This window comes from Cervus elaphus, chromosome 18 (assembly GCF_910594005.1).
Source record: "Cervus elaphus chromosome 18, mCerEla1.1, whole genome shotgun sequence".
NCBI classification, from domain to species: Eukaryota; Metazoa; Chordata; class Mammalia; order Artiodactyla; family Cervidae; genus Cervus; species Cervus elaphus.
In genome coordinates, this window is record NC_057832.1 from 119071859 (window position 1) to 119096853 (window position 24995).

Below are 24995 nucleotides of genomic sequence, written 5' to 3' on the forward strand. Positions count from 1 at the left end.
GGACCTAAAGAACTTCTTTAACACACACTGATAAAATGCTAGACTAGATTACTGGCGACTGGAATCACCATCTCAAGAATTTCAAGGGGTAAATAAGCCAGGACGTTTGGGACATTCTCTTCAGTTGAAAGCAGGCAGCCCAGGTAATTCATGTCACCTGTAACTTGATTATTCAGACACTGGTACCTTTAACTAGTGGGCACCCTGAGGAAATATAACTCATTCAAGAGACAGGATGTGTCCGAGTCCCACTCTTCACAATGCAGAGGAAAAGAAAGAGAACAGAGAAGCAAGTACTCTGAGATACAGACTGTTGATAAAGGTGGGATGCGGTGGTTCCATATGGGCATTCAGGGCTGTTAGAGACTTGAAGAGCCTCCATCTGACGCCCGGTGACTTGACGGCTGCGGTTGTTAAGACTGTCACCTCTCCTTCCCCCCCACAGGATTACCGCATCTCACAGGAGTTACCCCCAGGGCTCCTGGCGCCCCTTATCCGTACACAAGAGTCTCTCAGCCTCTCATTTTGATATCCGCCCCCCCCCAAGCACTTTGACAAAGAGAGATGATAAAAGGATGAGTAAGCACGCTGCAGCTGATCTTGGTCAAAGAGCACAGACCCTGGCACCGACCGTGGAAAATGGGGGTGAAGAAGCAGAAGGGAAAGCGAAGTCGGGGAGTTCGGCCAATGAGCAGGCAGTTACCAGCTTTTCCCAGGGCAATTTGTATCACCTCCTTCTGCAGTCACCACAGACTCCGAATCCCTGCCCTCGCCACCCCTACCCCATTGTGGTCAAGTGCGCCCTTTTCCTTGGACAGCTGCTTCTTAAAAACAACACAGAAAGATAAAAGTAATTTTTCCAGACTTCCGGTTCTCAAAGACAATAAAAACCTCACCCTGAAGCATGGTTAAGTTCAACGGTTCTGTTTTCTCCCTCGTTTTCCGGCATTCTGTCCACCACCTCCCACCCCAGACCACCTCTGCTCGGGGTGGAAAAAGCGACAGCCACTCTCAGTTTCAAATATATGTCAACCTTTGGCAGGGGGGTGGGGAGGGATACTTTTGAATTACTTCGACATTCTAGTTACAAGTATCTGACCTTATTTTTTCCCCCCAAAGGAAAAAACAGGACACCAAGAGGGCAGAAATTTCCGTTTCTCTGCCCTCCTACTTCGGTCGCTGGCAGGATCTCGGGGGGCTTCCGAAGCGGGAGATTGGGGGGGGGGGGGGCTCTTTTGAGTTTCTTCCTAGGAAACTGGCCCTCAGCAGCCAAACGTCCTTTGAGCTCCCGGGTGTGCTTTAAAATGTTGAAACTTCACAAGACAGAAAAATTACGGCTAAGGTGCGACGTCCTTTGTTGAAGCCCCACGGGTTTTAATTTGGGGTGGAAAAGGCCACCAGCAACAATCACGGACTGCTCGCCGCGGGGAGGGGGGACAGGTGCGACTCCGGGGCTGTGGAGGGCCCTGCGGCGGGCGGCGCGGCGGCCAACCCGCACCGCCGGCCCGGCCCGACCCGACCCGAGCGCCCGTCCGCCCGCGGCCTCCCACACGCGTCCGTCTCGCTGCCCCGCGGGCCCGGCCGCGCCGCCGGCCTCCGCTCCAAGATGGAGGTGGCGGCGGCGGGCGGCCGGTTACGAAACGCGCGGCCGCCACATGGCCGCGCCGGCCCCAAACTTGGCCGGGCCCCGGGCGAGGCCCGGGGCCCGGGGTGCGAGGAGGCCGCGCGGCGCCCGCCACTCACCCACAGACCGGTAGCCCAGGATCGCGATCTTCCGGGACTTGGACTGCGGCATCTTGGCGGCCTCCTCAGCCCCGGGTCAACCACATCAACCGCGGCGGCGGCGGCGGCTCCTGCGCTGCGATCGGCGGCGGCCGCGCCGGGGCACAGCGGCATCCAGGGGCGGGGCGGGGCGGGCGGGCGCGGCTGCCTCAGCTCCTCGCTCGCGCGCCCAACCGCCCGGAACCGCCGCGCGGCCCCGCCCCCAAACACGCCCACGTGACCGCGCGACGCCGCAGGCGGCTCGCGTCAGCACCGCCCTCCCGCGGCCACCGCCCCCTGCCCCAAACGCACGGGGTGTGCGTCGGGAGGCGTTTTACTTTAAAGGGAAAAAGAGGGGACGCCGAGATGCCCCTGGAAAAGTCACGACTGAAACTCGCTGCGTCATGACCCGCCCACCGTCTTCCGCCGCTTTTTAATGACGCCAGCTCTCCCCGAGCGCTGATTGGACAGTTCCCATCCGCCCGCGCGCTGACGCGACGGAAACTCCTTCTCCCATTGGGGGGGCGGGCGGTGAAGAGGCGGGCCCGGAGGCGGGGGCTGCTTGGCCCGGGAGCTAAAAATAAACTCCGACTGGGAGCTCGCGGCTGGGCGCGGGTGAAGTTTGAAGGCTTCGAACTTCGGAAGGGCTGGAGGCAGGTGGGAGGGGCGGAGAGAAGCTACCTCCCCAGGGATTGGTTAGATCGCGGGAAGGGGGCGTGGCGACGCGTGGGAGGCGCGGTGATTGGTGGGTCGCTGAACCCTTAAAAGGCACGAGGCGCGTAGCTGGTGCCTTGCTGGGCTGTTGGTTGCCCGGTACATTCCTCGTGTGTGTTTATTTGTTTTTGTTTTAAAACTGCTGCATTGGCTTTCGTGAGTCTAGGTGGAGGATGTAGGTGATGACGAAGCATCAGCCATGGGTGAAGGACCATGGGAAGAATGGAGTATGCGTTCATTGAAAATGTGAACGCGTTTCATGAAAAAAGCTTTCTCCTCAGTTCTCATGCATCTCCTCAGTTCTGGTCTTAACCCTGGCGTTTGCGGAGCCCGCACACCTCACGGGAAAGGAACAGCGCCGGGTCGACGCAGCTTTTAACTGTCAACGCCTGCGTGGCTAATTGAAAGTAAGGCAGACTTAAAACACCCGCCGTTGTTGGCTGAGAACTCACCAGAACTGTCCTTCCAGTGAGCCGGCGCTCTGGCGTGGGCTGACCTCTCCGCTGAAGAAGGGACGCTGCTGTACTTCCCTCCAGAGGTGCCCTGACAACCCCGTTTTCAGTGGTGCTGGTGAAGGGTGTCTGGGGGTAGCACCAGTCTTGGAGCTGCAGGGAGGGACACCAGCTCAGGAGGCCTGGATCATGCGACAAGAAGATGAAAACCGGGCCCAAGAAAACAGGATGCGATTAGAGCCTTCTATCATGCTAGGTGTACTTGTCCATGGAGGTTGCTGAAGAAGCAGATACCTGCTACTCGTACCACAGCCCCTCTGTCATCCTCGGGCTGTTTGGCAGTGTTGACCTGCCTGGTTAAGGGGGACCACCGACCTCTGGTCCTGGCCTCGCCCAGTGAGCACCGAGGAGAAGCCCCCAGGAAACTGAGCGGCAAGGGCAGGATTCCTGGGTTAGGAAGATTTGGAGGTGACAGTCCCTAAACTGTCGCGGTGTTGGGTTTAAAACACTGACGTTGGGGCAGAATCCTTCCACTGTCCCTCTAAGTACTCACTGGAGAGGGCGAGTGCACCTTCAGGTCCTGAGGGGGTAGGGTCTTACAGTTGAAGCCCCAGGCCACCAGCTGGACAGGAGAAAACCTTTCAAGTTGTCTTTTATGTTAATTGATTTTTGCATTCTGCCCTGTAATTAGTTGAAATATTTAAACAATTCAGGCCTTAAAATGGACTCGCCAGGAAAATGTATAATTTTTGTCCTGTGAATTGAATGCCTCTCCTGCAGTATTTTTTCCAGGTGGCATAGTGGTAAAGAATCTGCTTGTGGAAGCAAGAGCTACCGGGTTCTGTCCCTGGGTCAGGAAGTTCCCTGGAGTAGGAGATGTCAACCTGCTCCAGTATTTTTGCCTGGGAAATTCCGTGAACAGAAGAGCCTGACAGGCTACGGTCCACGAAGTCATAGATTGTGGTGTGACTAAGCCAGTACCCACTACATTATTTTGAACTAATGGTACCAGACTCCCCGGCAGGTTGTGAAATCAGCTTAGTGTTTTTTTTGTTTTTTTTTTTTAATAGAAGAACAGAATAGAAAATAGTTCCTTACATAGTAAAGGTGAGTACTGTTTCATGACACTTTTGTTGTGTGTGTGCATATATTTATATATGCTATGTATATATGTAATGTGTACTGCATTCCATTGTAATATGTATTTCTTTCTATGTGTTGCCCCCAAAAGTTTGAAAGCACCGCCCTAGCCTGAGAAGTCCAGACTTAGGAGTCCAGACCAAGAAGTGCAGTTGTAAATGACAAATTCATTCACGAAATATTCCAGTTGTGTTAAAGCCCTTTAAGACCAGATCCCGGAGTTCTGAAGATTCCTTTATTCCAGAATGGGGAGAATTTCCTTGGTTTAAGAAATGACTCAGATGACCTGAAATATTTGGGACTGATGTATGAATTCACTTGGAAATACTTGACGGCTGCCAGACCATATAAGAGACCAGATGGGAAATGCAGGCAGGGCCTTAATGGGGCTCCTGCTGCAGCAGGAAGGAGAGAGAGAAAGCAACAAGTGCCCTTGCTTGTGGGGGAGGGGTGGCTTGGTGGTCTGCCCATCCCCGTGGTGATGATGGGTGCAGGGATCACCTTTTTTTCCTCCTGACACTCAGAAGCAACCACTGGGTTTTGGCCTCTCTCTTACTGTTGATAATTCTCCCCTACAGTGCACAGGTGCAGCTATCTTTCAGTTCAGTCGCTTAGTCAGGTCCGATTCTTTGCCACCCCATGGACTGCAGCACACCAGACCTCCCTGTCCATCACCAACTCCCGGAATTTACTCAAACTCACATCCAATGAGTTGGTGATGCCATCCAAACCATCTCATCCTCTGTGGTCCCCTTCTCCTGCCTCCAGTCTTTCCCAGCGTCAGGGTCTTTTCCAATGAGTTGGTTCTTCGAATCAGGTAGCCAGAGTATTGGAGCTTCAGATTCAGCATCAGTCCTTCCAGTGAATATTCAGGACTGATTTCCTTTGGGATGGACTGGTTTGATCTCCTTGCAGTCCAAGGGACTCTCAAGAGTCTTCTCCGACACCACAGTTCAAAAGCACCAATTCTTCGGTGCTCAGCTTTCTTTACAGTCCAACTCTCACATCCATGTGTGACTACTGGAAAAACCATAGCTTTGACTAGACGGACCATTGTTGGCAAAGTAATGTCTCTGCTTTTTAATATGCTGTCCGCTTTTTAATATGCAACTATCTTTAGTCCCCTGTAGTTTCTTTGTGTTCTGTTGCCGAAGGAGTGGGGAGAGGAGATGAGGAGACATCTGTCCAGGTGCAGGCATTGCAGGAGAGGGTCCAGGGTCCCAGCCTATCTCAGAACAAGTCCCCCACAAAGATATGTCAAAGTCCTAACCCTCTCAAAATGTAATCTTATTTGGATACAGCTGTTGATGATATAATTAGTTAAGATGAGGTCAAACTGGAGTGGGCTTCCATGATGGCTCGGTGGTAAAGTATCCACCTGCAGCTCAGGAGCCGCAGGAGACACAGGTTTGATCCCTGGGTGGGGAAGATCCCCTGGAGCAGGAAATGGCAACCCACTCCACTATTGTTGCCTGGAGAATCCCATGGACAGAGGAGCCTGGCAGGCCACAGTCCATGGGATGGCAAAGAGTCAGACGCCACTGCAGCAACTTAGCAGCAGCAGACTGGAGGAGGGTGGGCCCTAATCCAATCCAATCCTTTCCTCAGAGAGAAGATGAGACGAGCACACAGACACACCCACCCACCGATGTGACGATGGAGGCAGGCTGGAGTGATGCCCCTCCCTGGAGACTTCAGAGGGCTCGAGCCCTGCTTCCCTCTGAAGTTGGGGGGCGTTTATACTTCTGGACATCAGAACTGTGAGAAAATAAGCCTCAGTTTACAGTACTTTGTTAACAGCAGCCCTGAAAAAAGAAACCATCACCAGTCCTCAAGTTCTCAGCAGACTTTCTTTTAAAGTTTGACTCTAGTTTCTGCCGCGCTGTGGATGAAACTGACCTCCTTCCCAACACCCCAAGCCAGCGTGCACCTTCTGGGAGTGTTTCCCTAGGCGGGGTGCTAGCTGTCCTGCAGAGCAAGTCCTGAGGGTCCCTGTGTGGTCATCGGGCACGATGACAGAAGGGGAACACCATGCTCCTAAGAGCTGGCACAGCAGTACCCGGGCAAGCTCCGGGAGAGCAGGAGGCCAGGTCCTTGCAATAAAATGTGATGGCTTGGCCAGCAAGGCTTTGATTATGACTACTTATGCTCTTCACGTGTACCTTAGATGTGGAATTTAGTCACAGTGCTTATAAGCCACTGAACGTTATAATTATGGTTTGAGGGACCATTCACCACTGGTTCCTCCTCCTGTGTGAAGTGTTCTCAGTGTTGGGCTTTATCCAGCATTTTGGGACCTGGAGAGTTTCTAACATTGTTGTGCAGGGAGAAAAAAAAAAACTTCTTATAGGGTTTTTTTTTTTAACGTTTTTATTTATAAATAAAATAATTGAGCGTGGAAGAACTGATGCTTTCAGATTGTGCTGGAGAAGACTCTTGAGAGACCCTTGAACTGCAAGGAGATCCAACCAGTTAATCCTAAAGGAGCTCAACCCTGAATATTCATTGGAAGGACTGATGCTGAAGCTCCGATACTTTGGCCACCTGATACAAACAGCTGACTCATTAGAAAAGACCCTGATGCTGGGCAAGATTGAGGGCAGGAGAAGGGGGTGACAGAGGATGAGATGGTTAGATAGCATCATTGACTCATTGAACATGAATCTGAGCAAACTCCAGGAGATAGTGAAGGACAGGGGAGCCTGGTGTGCTGCAATCCATGGGGACATGACTTAGTGACTGAACAAAAAAACCTATGTAATATATGAATTGACCATGGCATATTCATGGCAACGTGTTGTGACTGGGATGAGAGGTGTCCTAGTGGTGTTTCCACAATGGGGAGGGGCCATCCGTGTTGCCCTCACTGTTCAGTGTATAGAATATTGTAATGGATTCCTTTTCACATGTCTAGTTCTGAGGAACTACAGAACGTATTACCTCAGTTCTGCTAAACTGAATCTCACAGAGTGGTCATGGGCCTTAAAAGTTTTCCATTCTCTTACACTGTTGGTGGGAATGCAAACTAGTACAGCCACTATGGAGAACAGTGTGGAGATTCCTTAAAAAACTGGAAATAGAACTGCCATATGACCCAGAAATCCCACTGTTGGGCATACACACCGAGGAAACCAGAATTGAAAGAGACATGTGTACCCCAATGTTCATCGCAGCACTGTTTGTAATAGCCAGGACATGGAAGCAACCTAGATGTCCATCGGCAGACGAATGGATAAGAAAGTTGTGGTACATACACACAATGGAATATTACTCAGCCATTAAAAAGAATACATTTGAATTAGTTCTAATCAGGTTGATGAAACTGGAGCCTATTATACGTAGTGAAGTAAGTCAGAAAGAAAAACACCAGTACAGTATACTAACACATATATATGGAGTTTAGAAAGATGGTAATGATAACCCTATATGTGAGACAGCAAAAGAGACACAGATATATAGAACAGTCTTTTGGACTCTGTGGGAGAAGTCGAGGGTGGGATGATCTGAGAGAATAGCATTGAAACATGTATATTATTGTATATGAAACAGATCGCCAGTCCAGGTTTGATGCATGAGACAGGGTGTTTAGGGCTGGTGCACTGGGATGACCCAGAGGGGAGGGATGGGATGGGGAGGGATGTGGGAGAGGGGTTCAGGATGGGGACGACATGTACACCTGTGGCTGATTCATGTCAATGTATGGCAAAAACCACTACAACATTGTAAAGTAATTAGCCTCCAACTAAAATAAATAAATTTTAAAAAATTTTAAAAAAAGTTTTCCACTCAAAAAGCCCATGAATTATTGATGAGAATAAAAATGCAATGTAAGTATACACTAAGAAAAATAACAGGCTGCACTTCTTCCTTGTGTGGGCTCTTTGCCAACAATGTTAAAGGTAAACATGGTAACCTAATCTTACCAAATCTTACTAACCTAATATCTTACCAAAAAATGATCATTATTCCAAAAAGGTAAAAATTGACAAGGGGCTTCCCTGGTGATGCAGTGGTAAAGAATCCGCCTGTCAATGCAAGAGACCTGGGTTCGATCCCTGAGTTGGGAACTTCCCTTGGAGAAGAAATGGAAACCCACTTCAGTATTCCTGCCCGGGAAATCCCATGGACAGAGTTGCCTGGTGGGCTATAATCCATGGGGTTGCAAAGGGTTAGATACGACTTAGCAACTAAATTCGTGCAAAAATTGACAAGAGCATTAGAAATATGAATTCATATCCATTATCATTAATGATGACTTAGCATAATTGCACCTTGATATTAGCTAATAATGTAGTAAATATCCCTTAACAAATAGTGAGATGTTAAAAAAACTGAGCATCCAAAACACTAAGATTTTACAAATTTTTCTGCAACTTTTTTTCCCCTTTGGAAAATTTCAAGCATGTACAAAAGTAGAGAGATTAGTGCAATGAACCCCAGGCCACCCATCCCCTGCTTCATTCAGTATTTACTGAGTCATGACACTCCTATTTCCTGTCAACTATTTTCCCACACATGTGGATTATTTTGAAGTCAGTCCTCCGTGTCATACCATTTCAAATTCATTTAAGTATTTTCTCTGAAAGATGACTTTGTGTGTGTATGTGTGTGTGTGTGTGTGTGTGTGTGTGATCTTAATTCCTCCACCGGGGACTGAATCCAGGCCCACAGTGAAAGTGCAGAGTTCAAACCACTGGACCACCAAGAAAGTCCCTGAAAGATGACTCTTAAAAAAAAAAATGCCATTTTCACCCTGAAAAACAAAGAAGCCCATTAAGAAATCCTTAGTACCACCAAACAGCCAGACTATTCCAAAGTCTCTTAATACATCATTTTCTTTTACAGTTTGTTTAAATCAGAATCTAAATAAAGTTCATATGATGCAATTGGTTACTATATCTTGTCTTTTTTTTTTTTTAAAGTAAACTTTATCTTTTAGATGAACAGGGTAATTGGGAAGATAATGTAGAGGATTCCCACATATTCTAGGCTCAGTCTCCTCCCTCTCCCCCATTATCAATAGCTCACATTAGTGTGGTACTATTTGTTACAATGATCAATACAGGTTAGTTAACTCTTCCTGACTAAATTTCATACATTATTCAGATTTCCCAGTTGTCCCCTAATGCACTTTTTCCAGGACACCCTGTTACAATGAATTGTCATGCTTCCTTAGGCTCCCCTTGGACATGGCCATTTCTCAGACTTTTCTTGTTTTTGATGACCTTGAAAGTATGAGGCATGCTTTCAGGCATGATTTTGTAGCTTGTTCCTCAGTTGGGATTCGTTTGATGTTTATCTCAGACATGAACGGGGCTGTGCGGGTTTTGGGAGGAGGACCGCAGAGGTGACATGCCATTTTCATCTCATCAAGGGTGGATCGTACCCATGTGACCTGCCACTGTGGATGCTGTCCTGGATTGCCTGTCCGAGGTGGCAACTGTTGGCTTCCACACAGATGAGATCCTCTTTCTCCCCTTCCATGCTGCGCTCTTTGGAAGGGGGTCACTGTATGCAGCCTTCAGGGACTGGTGAGTCAAGTTATGCTTTCCCTTAGTTGCCTCCTGCCTGAAGAATTTCTTTTAGCATTTCTTGTAGTCTCCTGGCAACAAATTCAGCATTTATTTATCTGAAGGTTGTCTTTGTTTCTTTTAACTTTTTTAAAATGGATTTTTTCCCTATTTTTAATTAAATAGTTTTTTTGGCTGCCGGGGTCTTCACTGCTTTTCAAGAGCTTTCTCTGTTTGCGGCGAGTGGGGGCTACTTTACTCATTGCTGTGGTTCTCTTGTTGCAGAGCGCAGGCTCTCGGCATGCAGGCATCGGTAACCGCAGCACCCAGGCTCAGTAGTAGCCACTTGCAGGTTTAGTTGCTCCACAGCCAGTGGTACCTCTCCAGACCAGGGATCAAACCCATGTCTCCTGCATTGGCAGGCAGATTCTTACCCACTGTACCACCAGGAAAGTCTCTCTTTAACTTTTTATTTTGAAATAATTATTGATTAACAGCTTCCTTAACTTATATGCAGAGGACATCATGAGAAATGCTGGGCTGGATGAAGCACAAGCTAGAATCAAGATTGCCAGGAGAAATATCAATAACCTCAGATATGCAGATGACACCACCCTGAAAGTGAAGAGGAACTAAAAAGCCTCTTGACGAAAGTGAAAGAGGAGAGTGGAAAAGTTGGCTTAAAACTCAATATTCAGAAAACTAAGATCATGGCATCCGGTCCCATCACTTCATGGCAAATAGATGGGGAAATGATGGAAATACTGAGATGCTTCTTTTGGGGGGCTCCAAAATCGCTGCAGATGGTGACTGCAACCATGAAATAAAAAGACGCTTGCTCCTTGGAAGAAAAGCTATGACCAGCTTTGACCTCTATGACCTAGACAGCATATTAAAAAGCAGAGACATTACCAACAAAGGTCCATCTAGTCAAAGCTGTGGTTTTTCCAGTGGTCATGTATGGATGTGAGAGTTGGACTATAATGAAAGCTGAGTATGGAAGAATTGATGCTTTTGAACTGTGGTGTTGGAGAAGACTCTTGAGAGTCCCTTGGACTGCAAGGAGATCTAACCAGTCCATCCTAAAGGAAATCAGTCCTGAATATTCATTGGAGGGACTGATGCTGAAGCTGAAACTCCAGTATTTTGGCCACCTGCTGCAAAGAATCGACTCATTGGAAAAGACCCTGATGCTGGGAAAGATTGAGGGCAGGAGGAGAAGGGGACCATAGGGAAGGAGACGGTTGGATGGTATCACCGACTTGATGGACATGAGTTTGAGTAGGCTGCGGGAGTTGGTGATGGACAGGGAGGCATGGCGTGCTGCAGTCCATGGGGTCAGAATGAGTCGGACACAGCTGAGCGACAGAACTGAACCGGAAAAAATAGTACAGAGAGGTCCTGTGTAACACTCTCATGATGGAAAATCCTACATAAATGTAGCATGATTTCAAAACCAGGAAATTGAAATTGTATGATCCACAGAACTCAGAGTACACCAATTTTACATCCACGTGTGTGTGTGTGGTTCTGTTCAATTTTAGTACATTTGTGGATTTGTGTTACCAAAACCACAATCAAAATACAGAGCTGTCCCATCATTACAAAGATCTCCCTCATATTATTTTATCCCTCTACATTTTTGAAAGGTTTTTTTTTTTTTTTTGCTGGATATACAATTTTAGGTAGACAGTGGTATGTGTGTGTATGTGTCTCTGTGTGTGTTTTACTATTTAAAGATGTTCCATTTTCTGCTAGCCTCTATTTTTTCTGTTGAGAAATCAGCTATCATCTTGTTAATTCCTTTATGTCCTATGTTCCTTGCTACCCATCTCCTTTTTAGATTTTGTCTTTATTTTTGGTGTTTAGAGTTTTACTGTGATATGTTTGTGTGTAATTTTCTCTGCTTTAATGCTGTTTAAGGTTTACTCAGCTTCTTAGATTTGTGAGTTACTGTTTCTGATCCAATTTGGAAAACTTCCCAGCCAACGTTTCTTCAAGTATTTTTTTGCCCTATACTCTCTCTTACTCTGGGACTCCAGTTTCACACATATTAAGCAATTTGATAGTTTTCTACCAGTCACTAAGCCTCTGTTTGTTCTTTCCTCTATTTTTTTTTCTGATTTCTAATTTAATAATTTAAAAAATTTGGGGTAACATATTCTTCAGTTCTAGGATTTCCATTTGATCCTCTTATAATTTTCACCTCTGTCCTGAAGTTCTCCTATCTCTCCCCAACATATACCTGTTTTCTGTAGGTTCTTTAACATACTTATCACAGTTATTTTTAAATCTTTGCTAATTGTAATGTCTGAATCACTCATCAGTTCAGTCCAGTCGCTCAGTCGTGTCCAACTCTTTGCCACCTCATGGACTGCGGCACGCCAGGCCTCCCTGTCCATCACCAACTCCCGGAGTTTGCCCAAACACATGTCCATTGAGTTGGTGATGCCTTGCAACCATCTCATCCTCTGTCGTCCCCTCCTTCTCCTGCCTTCCATCTTTCCCAGCATCAGGGTCTTTTCAAATCAGTCAGCTGTTTGCATCAGATGACCAAAGTATTGGAGTTTCAGCTTCAACATCAGTCCTTCCAATGAACAGTCAGGACTGATTTCCTTTAGGATGGACTGGTTTGATCTCCTTGCAGCCCAAGGGACTCTCAAGAGTCTTCTCCAACACCACAGTTCAAAAGCATCAATTCTTCGGTGCTCAGCTTTCTTTATAGTCCAACTCTTACATCCATACATGACCACTAGAAAAACCATAGCCTTGACTAGATGGACCTTTGTTGGTAATGTCTCTGCTTTTTAATATGCTGTCTAGGTTGGTCATAACTTTCCTTCCAAGGAGTAAGCATCTTTTAATTTCATGGCTACAGTCACTATCTGCAATGAATTTGGAGCCCAAAAAATAAAGTCTGCCACTCTTGGCACTATTTCCCCATCTATTTGCCATAGGTCTGCTTTTTAAAAAAAAAAAATTATGTACTTTTGGCTGTGCTGGGTCTGCATTGCTTCGCATGGGCTTTCTCTAGTTGCGGCGAGCAGGGGCTACTCTTCACTGTGGTGTGCGGGCTTCTCATTGCGGCGGCTTCTCTTGTTGCGGAGGATAGTCCTTAGGTATCCTGGCTTTAGTAGCTGCAGCCCTGGGCTCAGTAGCTGCAGCTCCAGGGCTCTAGAGCACAGGCTCAGTAGCTGTGGCACATGGTCTTAGTTGGTCTGAGGCTTATGGAATCTTCCCAGAGAGGGGTCGAACCCCTGTCCCCTGCATTGCAAGGCGGATTCTATCCACTGTGCCACCAGTGAAGTCCCGTAGGTCTGCTTTTATTGAATGACTTTTCTCTTGATCATAGGTAATTTTTGTTTGTTTGTTTCTTTTCACATCTACTGATTTATATTTTATAGTGGCCATTATGGATGAAATGAATCTTGATATACAGTAGTTTTATCCCTCTAACCTTGTTCTTCTTTTTCAATGTTGCTGTGACTAATCTAAGATCTTTGTCTTTTCATGTGCATTTCAGAATCAGTTTGTCAATTTCTACAAACACGCCTGTTGGAATTTTGGTTGGCATTGTTTTGAATCCATAATCAATTTTGGGAGGACTTACATTTTAGCAGTATTGAGTCTTCTGACCCATCAGCAAGGTGTATCACTCCCCTTGTTTGAGTCTTCATTCATTTCTCAGCAGTATTTAGTACTTTTCAGTGTATGGGCTATATATATCTTTTATCAGATTTATTCTAAGTATTTCTTATTTTGATGCTATTATAAATGGGATTTGGAGTAGGAAATGGCAATCCACTCCAGTATTCTTGTCTGAAGAATCCTGTGGACAGAGGATCCTGGCGGGCTACTGTAGTCCATGGAGTTCCAAACAGTCAGACACGACTAAGCATGCACACATGTAGTACTTAATATACTACATGTCAGACTGTGGCCTAAGCATTTTATGGGCATTAACTCATTGAGCTTTTAAAACCTTCATAACATCCCTATAGGGGGCTTCCCAGGTGGCACTAGTGGTAAAGAACCTGCCTGCCAATGTAGGAGATGCAAGAGATGTGGGTTTGATCCCTGGATCAGGAGGATCCCCTGGAGGAGCACATGGAACCCACTCCAGTATTCTTGCCTGGAAAATTCCATGGACAGAGCAGCTTGGCAGGCTACAGTCCATGGGGTCGTGAAGAGGCAGATGTGACTAAGTGACTGGGCACACATAAATGGGATTTAAATTTTTCTATTTTTGATTGCCTGTTGCTTGTATACAGGAATACAGTTGATTTTTGACTACTGATTTCTTATCCTAAAACATTGCTAAACTCACTAGTTTTAGTAGATCTTTTTGTAGAAGTCCATTAGCTTTTCTGTGTTGATGATCATAGTTTTTACTGGTTGTTTTTCATTTCGGATGCTTTATATAATTTTCTTGTCTTATTGCACTATGATCCTGAATAGAAGTGGAGAGAGCAGATACCCTTGTCTTGTTCTTGACCTTGGGGAATAAGCAGTACACATTTCACCATGAAGTGTGGTGTTTATTTGCTTGAGGACAAGATACAGTTGGTTCAGACTTTCCTACCTTAGCAAGAGATGTCTGTATCTGAAATCATCTTGAAAAAAAAAAACACATTGGTATGTCAGTTTTATTCCAGAAATGGCCTATCAACAAGGCAAGGACTTCTGTTTTGAGTAAATACCCCAGGGTTTGAACTCCTGCTCTGCCTCATAAAATCTGCACAGCCCCAAGCAAGCCACGCAACCTCCCTGTGCCTCCAGAGTCCAGCAATGGGCCGGGTGAGGCTCCCCAACTAACGCTTGGGGAGGCTTTGCCTGTCTTCTTGCCCTTTACTTTGCATTCCTTCTTTTCTCTTTTGGGACTGGATTAAATACTTGATTCTTTCTTCAGTGTGTATTCTCTCATGCAGTATATGAGATGGCATTGAATATAAACTTTCCTCATAGCCTTATTTTCAAATTATTCTATGATATCTACTTTTCTCTGAATTCTTTCATAATATCAGTTCATATCGTGTTACTTGTTCTTTAATGTGGTTTTTGTTAAAGATTTCATCTCCAAGGAAAGGCCAACTTTCCTTTGATTTTGATGGAGGAGAGATTAGCTACATAAGTCTTTTGAAATTAAAGCGAGTCAACCAAAACACAAACATGAAAGGAGTATCGAATGCTTCCATGAGCTGAAAAGGTTCCCATCCCAGAACTTCTAAAGCTGGGAGGGCTCTTTTGCTTGACCTTGAAGAAGGTGGCTGGGAAGAAAAGAAAACCAGCTACAGTAGTTAAGAGGAGAGGGGAACAGCCAGCTGGAGACAAACCAATGAAAACCCTTAGAGGCAGCACTTGGCTAGAGGAAGAAAGAGATCTGACTGGAGCGTGCTAGACAGAGGTCTTCCCTGAGATGGGCAGCGCCAGGCTTGGTTCAGAAGTTTCCTTTGTTAGGGGGATGGTCAGCATGACCAAGGTCAGGGTCAGAGAGGAAACTTACAAAATGGGTTGGAAGTTAAAAAATAAATAAAAAAAGTTGAAAAGGTGATGTGCCCAGATAAATGACAAGAAAGAAGCTTGAATTGATGGTGTGTGAGAAAATTTGGCTGTGAATTTCCTTCCATGAGAATTATAGTTTTTAAGATTAATGCAAGCATAAAATTAGCCAGCTGTCAAGAGTTCAAGAAAATGTGTCATTTAGTATACCATATACTAAACAGTAAAAATATTCAAGTAGGAGAATTTTGGGAATAAGCTTTGTGCCCCAGTTGAACAACAGTGTTACCTTACAGAACTTCACCTAACAGTACCTAAATCCTGAACTGAAATAGCCCATCCTGATTTGGAGTATAGCTTTGTCTCAGCATTTGCTGAAATGTAGGAACTCATTAGTAACTTGAGCTAATATTAGATCAAAGTCATTACGTTAGAACATCGAGTCTGAACAGGATAGTTTTATTTTCAACTCTCCTGAGCAGGCCAGCAGGATGCTCACTGGTTTAATTCCACAGCTGCTTTCTGGGGAAACCTTGGAAGGCTTTTCACACCCACAGGGCCCTGCTGGAGGGTTTCTTCCTTCACAGGGTGGCATGGTCTGTGACGGGATGGTTTTGGTCTGGCACTGGCTGGGTCAGGACAAGCACGTGAGCCAAGGGTGGCCTGCTCAGGGCTCTGCTCCGAAGGGTGAGCTATACTGTTGATTGGCTCAGTGGTCCCAGCTGCTCGGGGCTTGCACGTAAGATGTGTCAAGTTGGAAGCAGGGTAGAAGCCGAAAGACACAGGGAAACAGGAGCCATAAGCCGCTGAAGACCACGCAGCAGAGAGGGGTGCCACAGGTAGAAAGGGTGCAACTTAGGGGGCAGCAGAACCCGAGTGGGAGTGTGAGAACAAACGCCAAAGCATTGCAGGCTGGAGTAGAGAGAGGTTTACTGTAGGGCCAGGCGAGGAGACAGATGGCTCGTGCCCTAAAAAGCCCAGAGCTCCCCGAAAGATTTCAGCAAAGCATTTTTTTTTAAAGCCAAGTGAGGGACTGATGTTGAAGCTGAAACTCCAATACTTTGGCCACCTGATGCGAACAGCTGACTCATTTGAAAAGACCCTGATGCTGGGAAAGATTGAAAGCGGGAGGAGAAGGGGATGACGGAGCATGAGATGGTTGGATGGCATCACCGACTCAATGGACATGGGTTTGGGTGGACTCCGGGAGTTGGTGATGGACGGGGAGGCCTGGTGTGCTGTGGTTCACGGGGTCACGAAGAGTCGGACACGACTGAGCGACTGAACTGAAGTGAACTGAGGGACTTCCCTGGCGGTCCTGCGGTTAGGATTAAAACTCCTGATGGAGGGAGCTCGGCTTGGATCCCTGGTCAGGGAACTAGATCCCACACGCTGCAAGGAAGAGCTCACAGGCTGCATTTCTTCAGGATGCAGCTACAGAAGGTCTTGCACGCTGCAACTAAGACCTGGTGCAGCCAACTAAATGATTTTAAAAAATAAATAAAAGCCGGGTGAGGAAGGAGGGTCTTAGAGCCTGGGATCAGTTCATACACAAGCTTCTGACTGGCTGATGGGGAGGTCACACAGGGTGGTGTCACAAGGGTTAACAGGATCAGTCCTTGGGCTCCAGAGAGCTGGGAGCTGGGTGCTCCTGGTCCTCAAGTAGTTAACGTCTTCATTTGGTGGGGTTTTCACACCTGTGGAACAACTGAAGCCATGAGCATCAGGTCCTGTTAGGCCGGTCCTTCAGAGAGGTGTTCCGGCAGAGGGGATGGGCCGGCCTGTCCCGGGAAGGCCCCTCAGGGTCCCGCTCAGTCAGAGGCGAGCGGCGCTGTCTCCCGGAGCCGGTGTGCGCGGTGGACGTCTCCCTCTGTCTCACTGTCAGTGGAACCTGTCACCAAGGTGATCAGCCTGCCTGGAGCTTTTCTGAGGAGCCCAGGACGAAAGGCAAGCCCTTTGCGTCTTAACTGACTGGTTCTCAGGAGCAGCTCTCGTGTCCTTGAGTGAACTTGGAACAGAGTTGCCTGTTGTCAGTATTTAATCATAATACTTACAGAGGGAGAGGCTGAGGGGCCAGATCTTGAAAAATATGTCTTTTCAGTCCCTGAAAAATATCAAGGAATGTGGTCTTGAAAAATATCAGGGGGCAGGCGTACATAAATTCTGGAAAAGTGGAGGGTTTATCTTAGAAATTATGGTTAACTTGTGACTTTTCAAGTTTCAGATTGTGTAAGTAGAGTTTCATTCAGCAAATTATGATAATTGTCATTTTGTAACTTTAGCTTTGCAGTTTTGTTTTTTCACTTGTGATTTCCCTTCCCCATTCAAGTAATTTTTGTAAATTGAGTAAATAGTGGAGGCAGTCAGGATTACTCACCATCACTGGATAGATCTGTACAACCAAAGGCTGCCAGATAAAGGGAAGAACTCTTTGAGTGATTAATGGAAACAGCACAAGCCCCTGGGGTTTCCTATATTCTTCCTTCTTAGACACATTTATGTTAAGGTTGAAGCCTGGGGTCAGAAGGGAGGTGTTTCAGCCCCAGTTGAGATATTCAGGAATAGAGTAGAAAGGGGTGGAGAGAATGATAACTTTCATTTATTTCCTTCTTCTGTCCCTGTCAATATAGATCCATTTTGAGGGAGAGTTTCATGAGAGCAAAGCAAAGAGAGCATTGATTGGAAAGAGTATATGTAAAAACCAGCTTTGAAAAACAGTTTATCAGAACAGAATTCTTTTCAACTGCTCTCAATACTCATCTCTCAGCTGTCTCATAAAATGGAAAGAAAAGAACTGTAAATAGCCAAAGCAGTATGATAGGTAAGCTAATTCTATTCAATATAGCTGAAAAAAATTTCTTAAGTCACCCAAATTTTCAGCATATATTGGATAAAATTTAAGGGCAAAACTTGATATTTCTTTAATAGTGTGCATTGTTCAAAATGGCACTTAAAACCCATTTTACCAAATTATAATAAGATATATGTATTTTAGTCATTTTTCTGTCATCTTTTAAAATGTTTAAATTTTCCTACCTCCAAAGAGCAAAAAGTAGGAGTTTATGCTCGCTGCTGGACTGATCAGTTCAGTTCAGTCGCTCAGTTGTGTCCAACTCTTTGCGACCCCACGGACTGCAGCACGCCAGGCCTCTCTGTCCATCACCAACTCCCGGAGCTTGCTCAAACTCATGTCCATCAGGTCGGTGATGCCATCCAACTATCTCATCTTCTGTCGTCCCCTTCTCCTCCTGTCTTCAATCTTTCCCAGCATCAGGGTCTCTTCCAATGAGTCGGTTCTTTGCATCAGGTGGCCAAAGTATTGGAGTTTCAGCTTCAGCATCAGTCCTTCCAATGAATATTCAGAACTGATCTCCTTTGGGATGGACTGGTTGGATCTCCTTGCAGTCCAAGGGACTCTCAAGAGTCTTCTCCAACACCACAGTTCAAAAGCATCAATTCTTTGGCGCTCAGCTTTCTTTGCAGTCCAACTCTCACATCCATACATGACCACTGGAAAAACCGTAGCCTTGGCTCGGTGGACCTTTGATAAGATGGACTGATAAGTCTTAGCATTATGTGGTCATACTTTTCCCCTTCACAGAACACATAGGAACATTTTGATCCTATTTCACAAAAGAGATATTTCTTTTCAAATATGATTCTTTTTTAAAAAAATTATGTGTTGATTTTTTGGCTGCACTGGGTCCTCGTCGCTGTGTGGGCTCCCCTCTCGCGGTGAGCAGGGGTGACTAGTTGTGGTGTGTGTGTGCAGGGGCTCCTCTTCTCTCGTTTTGGAGCTCGGGCCCTGGAGTGCGCAGGCTTCAGTGGTTGCGGCTCCCTGGCTCCAGAGCACAGGCTTGATAGTTGCGGCTCACAGGCTTAGTTGCTCCACAGCATGTGGGATCTTCCTTGATCAGGAATCAAACCCATGTCTCCTGCATTGGAAGGTGGATTCTTGACCACTGAGCCACCAGGGAAGCCCCATTAATATGATTCTCATTTAATTATTTTCAAATAAATGGAAGATGAAAATGGATGGTCTAAAATAAGACTAAAGATTCTGGAATGTGAATTTTTTTGTATTTATGCCAGACTGGAGCATCCGTGTAATATTTCTGAGGCTTTTTGACCCTATTATTTCTGAGTGGCATTTGCTTTCTGACTTGTATGCTGAATCGCATCATGTCAGGAAACACACAACGTCTGATTGACTTGTAGTAGAAAGTACAAGTCCCATCTTTGAAATGTGTTTGCTTAAAAATTAAACCTGAGTCTGAAGATGCCCCAAGTCAGGTTAGAAGAACATGTTAAATGAAGCATCAGCAATCCATCAGTGAAGCCTCAGCAATCCAGAGTGTGCAGATATCTATGGGATAAGCCTCCTGATTCCTTCAACAACCAAGTGACCTGGAAAAAGGGAGCGGGGTAGAGAAACTCTTACAGATTAAAATGGGCTTCCCAGGTGGCTCAAGTGGGTAAAGAATCCTCCTGCAATGCAGGAGACGCAGGTTTGATTCCTGGGTCAGGAGGATCCCCTGGAGGAGGACATGGCAACCCACTCCAGTATTCTGCCTGGAGAATTCCATGGACAGAGGAGCCTGGCAGGCCACAGTCCATAGTGTCTCAAAGAGTTGGACACGACTGAAGAGACTGAACACGCACATACAGATTAAAAAAGTGGAGAGAGAAATAAGCCAACTCCAACATATGGATCTTGTTTACATCCTGATTTGAACATACTAAATGTATGTTGCTTTGGCGATGTTTGAGAACAGAGGGTATTATGTGATAGTAAGGGATTTTGTTAATTATGTTCAGTTGAGATAATCGTATGATAATTAAATGTCTTAAAAATTCCTATTTATCTGAGAGAGTGCTTAAATATGCAAAAATTCCAAATAGTAGAAGGAGAAAATGGGATAAGAAATGGAGTGGAATGAGAGAAAATAAAATAGGGAAAGGGACACATAAAATAAGGCCATGCAAATAGAAAACATAAAACCAAAACCAAATATATCAGTAATTACAACAAATGGGTATAAAATGTTCTGAAGACAAAAATTGACAGAATGGATTTTAAAAAAATCTATCCATGTGATGATTACAAGAGAAATATCTAGAATATACAAAAAATTGAAAGTAAATGTTACAAAGGATATACCAAACATTGACCAAACGAAAACTTGTGAAGCTGCATTGATTAAAAAAAAGGTTTTAAAGCAAAAAAATTACTGTGAAAAGAGAGTCTCTAAATAATTATAAAAGGTTTAAATACTTAGAAACATATCATGATTCCAAACTTCTATAAGCAATAACATTTTATTCATGCAAAATATATTAAGCAAAACTTGACAAAACTACAAGGAGAGAAGGAAATCATATAGGATATTTTGATACCTTTCAGTAATTGGTAGGTGAAATAGTTGTTAAAAATCAGGATAGGAAAGTGCTTTTTTTTGGAGAGGAAAGATTTGAGGAGCAGAATTAACAAACTTGTATAATGCCCATTTATCAGACATTGCTCTCAACAAATGAAAAGAAATACATTCAAGCCATTTATGAAGCCATGTCTCATGTCATGAAACAAGTCAACAAATGTTCAAGAATTTCTCTCATTGGCCATATTCTTTGATCACAGTGCAGTTAAGTTGGAAGTCAGCAACAAAAGCAGAGAGAACCCCACACATTTGGGGAACAGGAAACAGACTTCTATATACATCATGGTTCAAAAAGAAATAAAAAAGGAAATTAGAAAATATTTAAACTGATAATAGACATGCTACAAAAACCGCTAAAATCAAGGCTTATGGGATGCCATAAAAGGGAAATTTTTAACCTTAAATGCTTACATTAGAACAGCAAAAAAGGCTGAATATTAATGAGTTTAGGATAACAACTTAGAATAAGAACACAATAAACTCAAGGAAATCAGAAGGAAGGAAAAATCAAAAGCTGGAATTAAAAATATACAAAGCAAAAATTAAATATTACCAACAAAGGAAGATGTTGGTTTGGGGAAGAACTAATAAAACGGACAAGCATCTGGCTGGACAGTGGACCTAGAAAAGTCACTGGTCCAGTTTGAGCAGGAGGATGGCCAGCTGAGGAGAGCTGACCCTAAGGACAAGGAAACAAATGGGTTATGGCATGTTTCTGAACTCTGTGTGAAAAGACAAGTCCTTCTTGCTGAGAGTTTGGGAGCTGAATTAATGACAGGGGATGGAAATCTAAGCAAATGAAGAAGTGATGGGTGAGGCCAGCCAAGACGGTGCGTGTGGCCATCCAGAGCTGCGGTCTTTCAGGAGAAGGGCATCGCGTTGGTGGTGTCTGGGTGGGATCTAGGCTGGACCAGGAGGGCAGGGAGTCAGGAGAGTCAGACAGCGGGGGCTGTGAGGCTGTGGGCTAGCCACCCCTGGGAGGCTCACAGGGCCCTAGGCCCTGGGCTGGGGGAGGAGGAGGGTTGCTTCCCTGGTCAGTGACCCCCCACCTGAAAATGATCATGAACCATCAGGAGGGTTGGAGGTTGCTGATGAACTTGGGGGCGGGGCGGGCGGCCGTTTCCCATCATTTCACTTCCCTACAAGGCGTGCTCCCCGTGATCTTACACCTTCATTTCTGTTTCACAGAGGTGGGAGCATTCTTCTCAAAGACAATTTGCAAATAATAGAGGAAAGTACGTTCTGTTCTCTTTTAAAAACTATTTCTGCTTCTTAAAACCTATTTCAAAAAAGAGCATTGGGATCAATGCATTTATAGCATAATAAATAGAACTTTCAGGTGCACGTGTATAATGAACAAACCTAAATTATTCATCACCTTGTGTTAAGTTGTCTGGAATCAATAACATGGTTACTTTTGAGTGACAACTTTGAATGTACTAATAACAGGAAGTAGCATGCATGGCCTGCTTCTAATGAAGGCATGTCAAAGTACCGGGAAATCGAATGAATCTCTGTCACTGAAAAATTGCGTGTCTGCTTTGTCTGCTTTTTAATTCTCAGCTATATATCTCCTATCACTTACTTTAATTTTAATATGTCTAGGTTAAGATAAAACTACTTTAAAAGGAAAGATAACTTTAATTTCATAAAACATCTTGTAAATTTTTAAGAACAACTAGTATGGAACATTTCAAACACATGACTAAGCACCTAGCTCTGTCGCACGCATCAGTCTGAGGTCACCTGGCCTGGCCTGTCGATGCGTCTGTCTGTGTGTCATGTCTCATGATGTCACCAGCCATAGGATAGGATTAGGGCCCGCCCTGCTCCACTTGGTGACATCTGCAAAGACTCTGCTTCCCAGTGAGGTCCTATTTGCAGGTCCTGAAGGTGAGGACTTCAGCAGACCCTCCTGGGGAACGTAGTTCCCCCACGACAGCTGTTGAGAACCGGGTTTCAGGGCACGGGCTTTGGAACTAGACAAGACTGTTATCCAACCTCAACATCCTAGAATCTGAAGCAGTATGAACTTGGGCCCGTGAATTTTTCTGTGTTGATGCAGACCGGCTTCCGATGGTGTGTGGGGACTGTGCTCATAGGAGAAACATGTAAGCTCCTTGCTGGCTCTCCTGTCGCTGATGTGCTTTGCGTTATTATTTGTATTGCTCATAATTATTAATAGAACGTGGTCAAAACAGGCCTCGCCAAAGAGGGTGAGATGTCAGCACAACTGAAGCCATGAGGGAATCCGGTGAGCTGGAATCTGGGGTGGGGGTTCCAGGGAGAGAAAGCAGCTAGAACAAGAACCCTAAGACCCCCAATGCTGCTCTCCTTCCTTTCACCACCTCCCGCCCCCAGGAGGGTCCAAGGGATTTGTTGCCCTCACGGGACAGAGTACTGGAGGGCACAGTGGGCCAGGAGCAGGGAACGCAATGGCCCCGAGTGAAGGAGAATGAGGAAAGGACACCAGCAACCGCTCAGACAGGAAAACGAGACTGTCCTCAGGAGCTGGGAGTGGATGGAACAGACCAGAAGGATGTCGGTCACGGGTGTGGCCCAGGCAAGTGCCCCGTGCCCAGCGCAGCTGTTGCCAAGTAAATGAATTAATGCTGCCGCTCTGTCGATCAGGACGAAGCGCCTCTCCTCTTCGCCGTGGTCCTGCAAAGTACCAGGGATGACGTGGCCCTCTCCCCAGGCCGGCTTCCTGGAAACCTGCAAACCGGGGGCCGCTCTGCTGCCCGGTCCCTCCTTCCACACCACACTTCCTATTGGGACTCATCTGCAGCTGTTCCTTAAACAGTGCCTTTTGGTTTCTGGAAATTGTTTGAGCTGGCCAAACAGAAAAGGGGCAAAGAAAGATGGTGCCTCGAATTCTCAAAATATCACCAAGTGGCTGCTCCCAGTTTGCCAGAGGGTCACTGGATCCTCTGCACCTTCTCTGGAGGGGAGGGGGCTGGCCCTAAACTCACCTCCTTCTGGTCTGTTCCATCCACTCCCAGCTCCTGAGGACAGTCTCATTTTCCTGTCTGAGCGGGTGTGGTGTCCTTTCCTCATTCTCCTTCACTCGGGTCCATTGTGTTCCATGCCCCTGACCGCTGTGGCCTCTGGTACCCTGTCCCCAGAGGGCAGCTCTCTCCTCTGACCTTGGGTGCTGTCTGGGGGTACACGAGCATCCACACCCACCCCTCTGATAAGGAGGTGCCCTTAGTGATGGAAAGGGAGGAAGGCCCTTATCTTTGGGATCCTTCCTTCCGCAGCTTCTTCTGGAAGCCCCACAGAGGTGGTGGTGGTGGTTTAGTCGCTAAGTCATGTCCAACTCCTTGCAACCCCAGGGACTGTAGCCCACCAGGCTCCTCTGTCCATGGGATTCTCCAGGCAAGAATACTGGAGTGGGTTGCCATTTCCTTCTCCATGTCGGCCCTCAAATTCTGCAGCTTAAGGCAGAGGAGGGGGCTTCCCTGGTGGCTCAGCTGATAAAGAATCTGCCTGCAATGCAGGAGACCCGGGCTCGATCCCTGGGTTGGGAAGATCCCCTGGAGACGGGAACGGCAACCCACTCCAGTATTCTGGCTTGGAGAACTCCATGGACTGTATTGTCCATGGGGTCGCAAAGAGTCGGACATGACTGAGTGATTTTCACTGTCAAGGCAGAGGGGAGGGCTGCCTCTGAGCGTGTGGGGATGGCGCTCCATCTTCTATGGCATCTCTCTAACTTTACCAAGGAAACCCGCAGTTTAGAGAGAAGAGATTTTGTGAGCAGAGCACAACACCAGCCCACGATCCTAGTCGAGTACCGGCCTTTGCCAACCATTCATCAAACATCGGAGGAACATTCAGGAAGCACCTCCCAGGTGCCAGTGACTCGCCAGGATAAGCGAACGGAGAGACAAATAGGGTGTTGTTACCTTCCCAGGGACCCAGGCAACCACTGTGGCGACCGCAATAGCATCTGGATCTGACTTTACATAGTCCTTGAGCTTTTGGGAGCGCCCTTCCTCCTAGCCCTGTGTACACATGTATTTATCCCTCTCAGTGGGTTTATGTATTTATAACATGTATTTATCTCCGCAGAGGGGGAACAGGACTCGGAGCCCTGAGGGATTTTTATAGCAGCCTGTGGACCTCAGGTGGGCCCAAGCCTGCTCCCTGCTTTCTGGAAAGGAGGCAGGACACTGCAGAAACTCAGATGCAGAGCTCTCAGCGTATCCTGGGTCAAGTGAGGCGGGAGGCAGAAGGTGGCTGTTGGCGGGTGGGGAGAGTCCTGGGAGGTTTCACGGAGGAGGCAGCGTTTGGTGAGTGCCTGGAGAGAGGAGCCTGCCGTCTCCAGGTGGACAGGTGTGGGAGGGGCCCCATCGGCACCAAGGAGGCCCAGCTGGACCCTGCAGGCTGTGGGGGGTGGGGGTAGGGGGCTGATGGTTTCTGAGCAGTGAAATGAGGTGAACAGAGGTTTGGGTGAAGATGGCAGTGTGATCATTGTG

The 24995-nt window shown here is 46.4% G+C and overlaps 1 protein-coding gene across 1 annotated transcript in view; it reads right to left on the minus strand.

Moving 5' to 3' along the window:
• RHEB (Ras homolog, mTORC1 binding) overlaps window positions 1–2146 on the minus strand; it is a 52373-nt gene extending 50227 nt beyond the window's left edge. The window contains exon 1 of the mRNA XM_043872211.1: window positions 1744–2146. Within this exon, the coding sequence (XP_043728146.1) occupies window positions 1744–1795 (52 nt within the window). The 5' untranslated portion in view covers window positions 1796–2146. The remainder of the gene's footprint in view (window positions 1–1743) is intronic.
• Between the last annotated feature and the right edge of the window lie 22849 nt (window positions 2147–24995).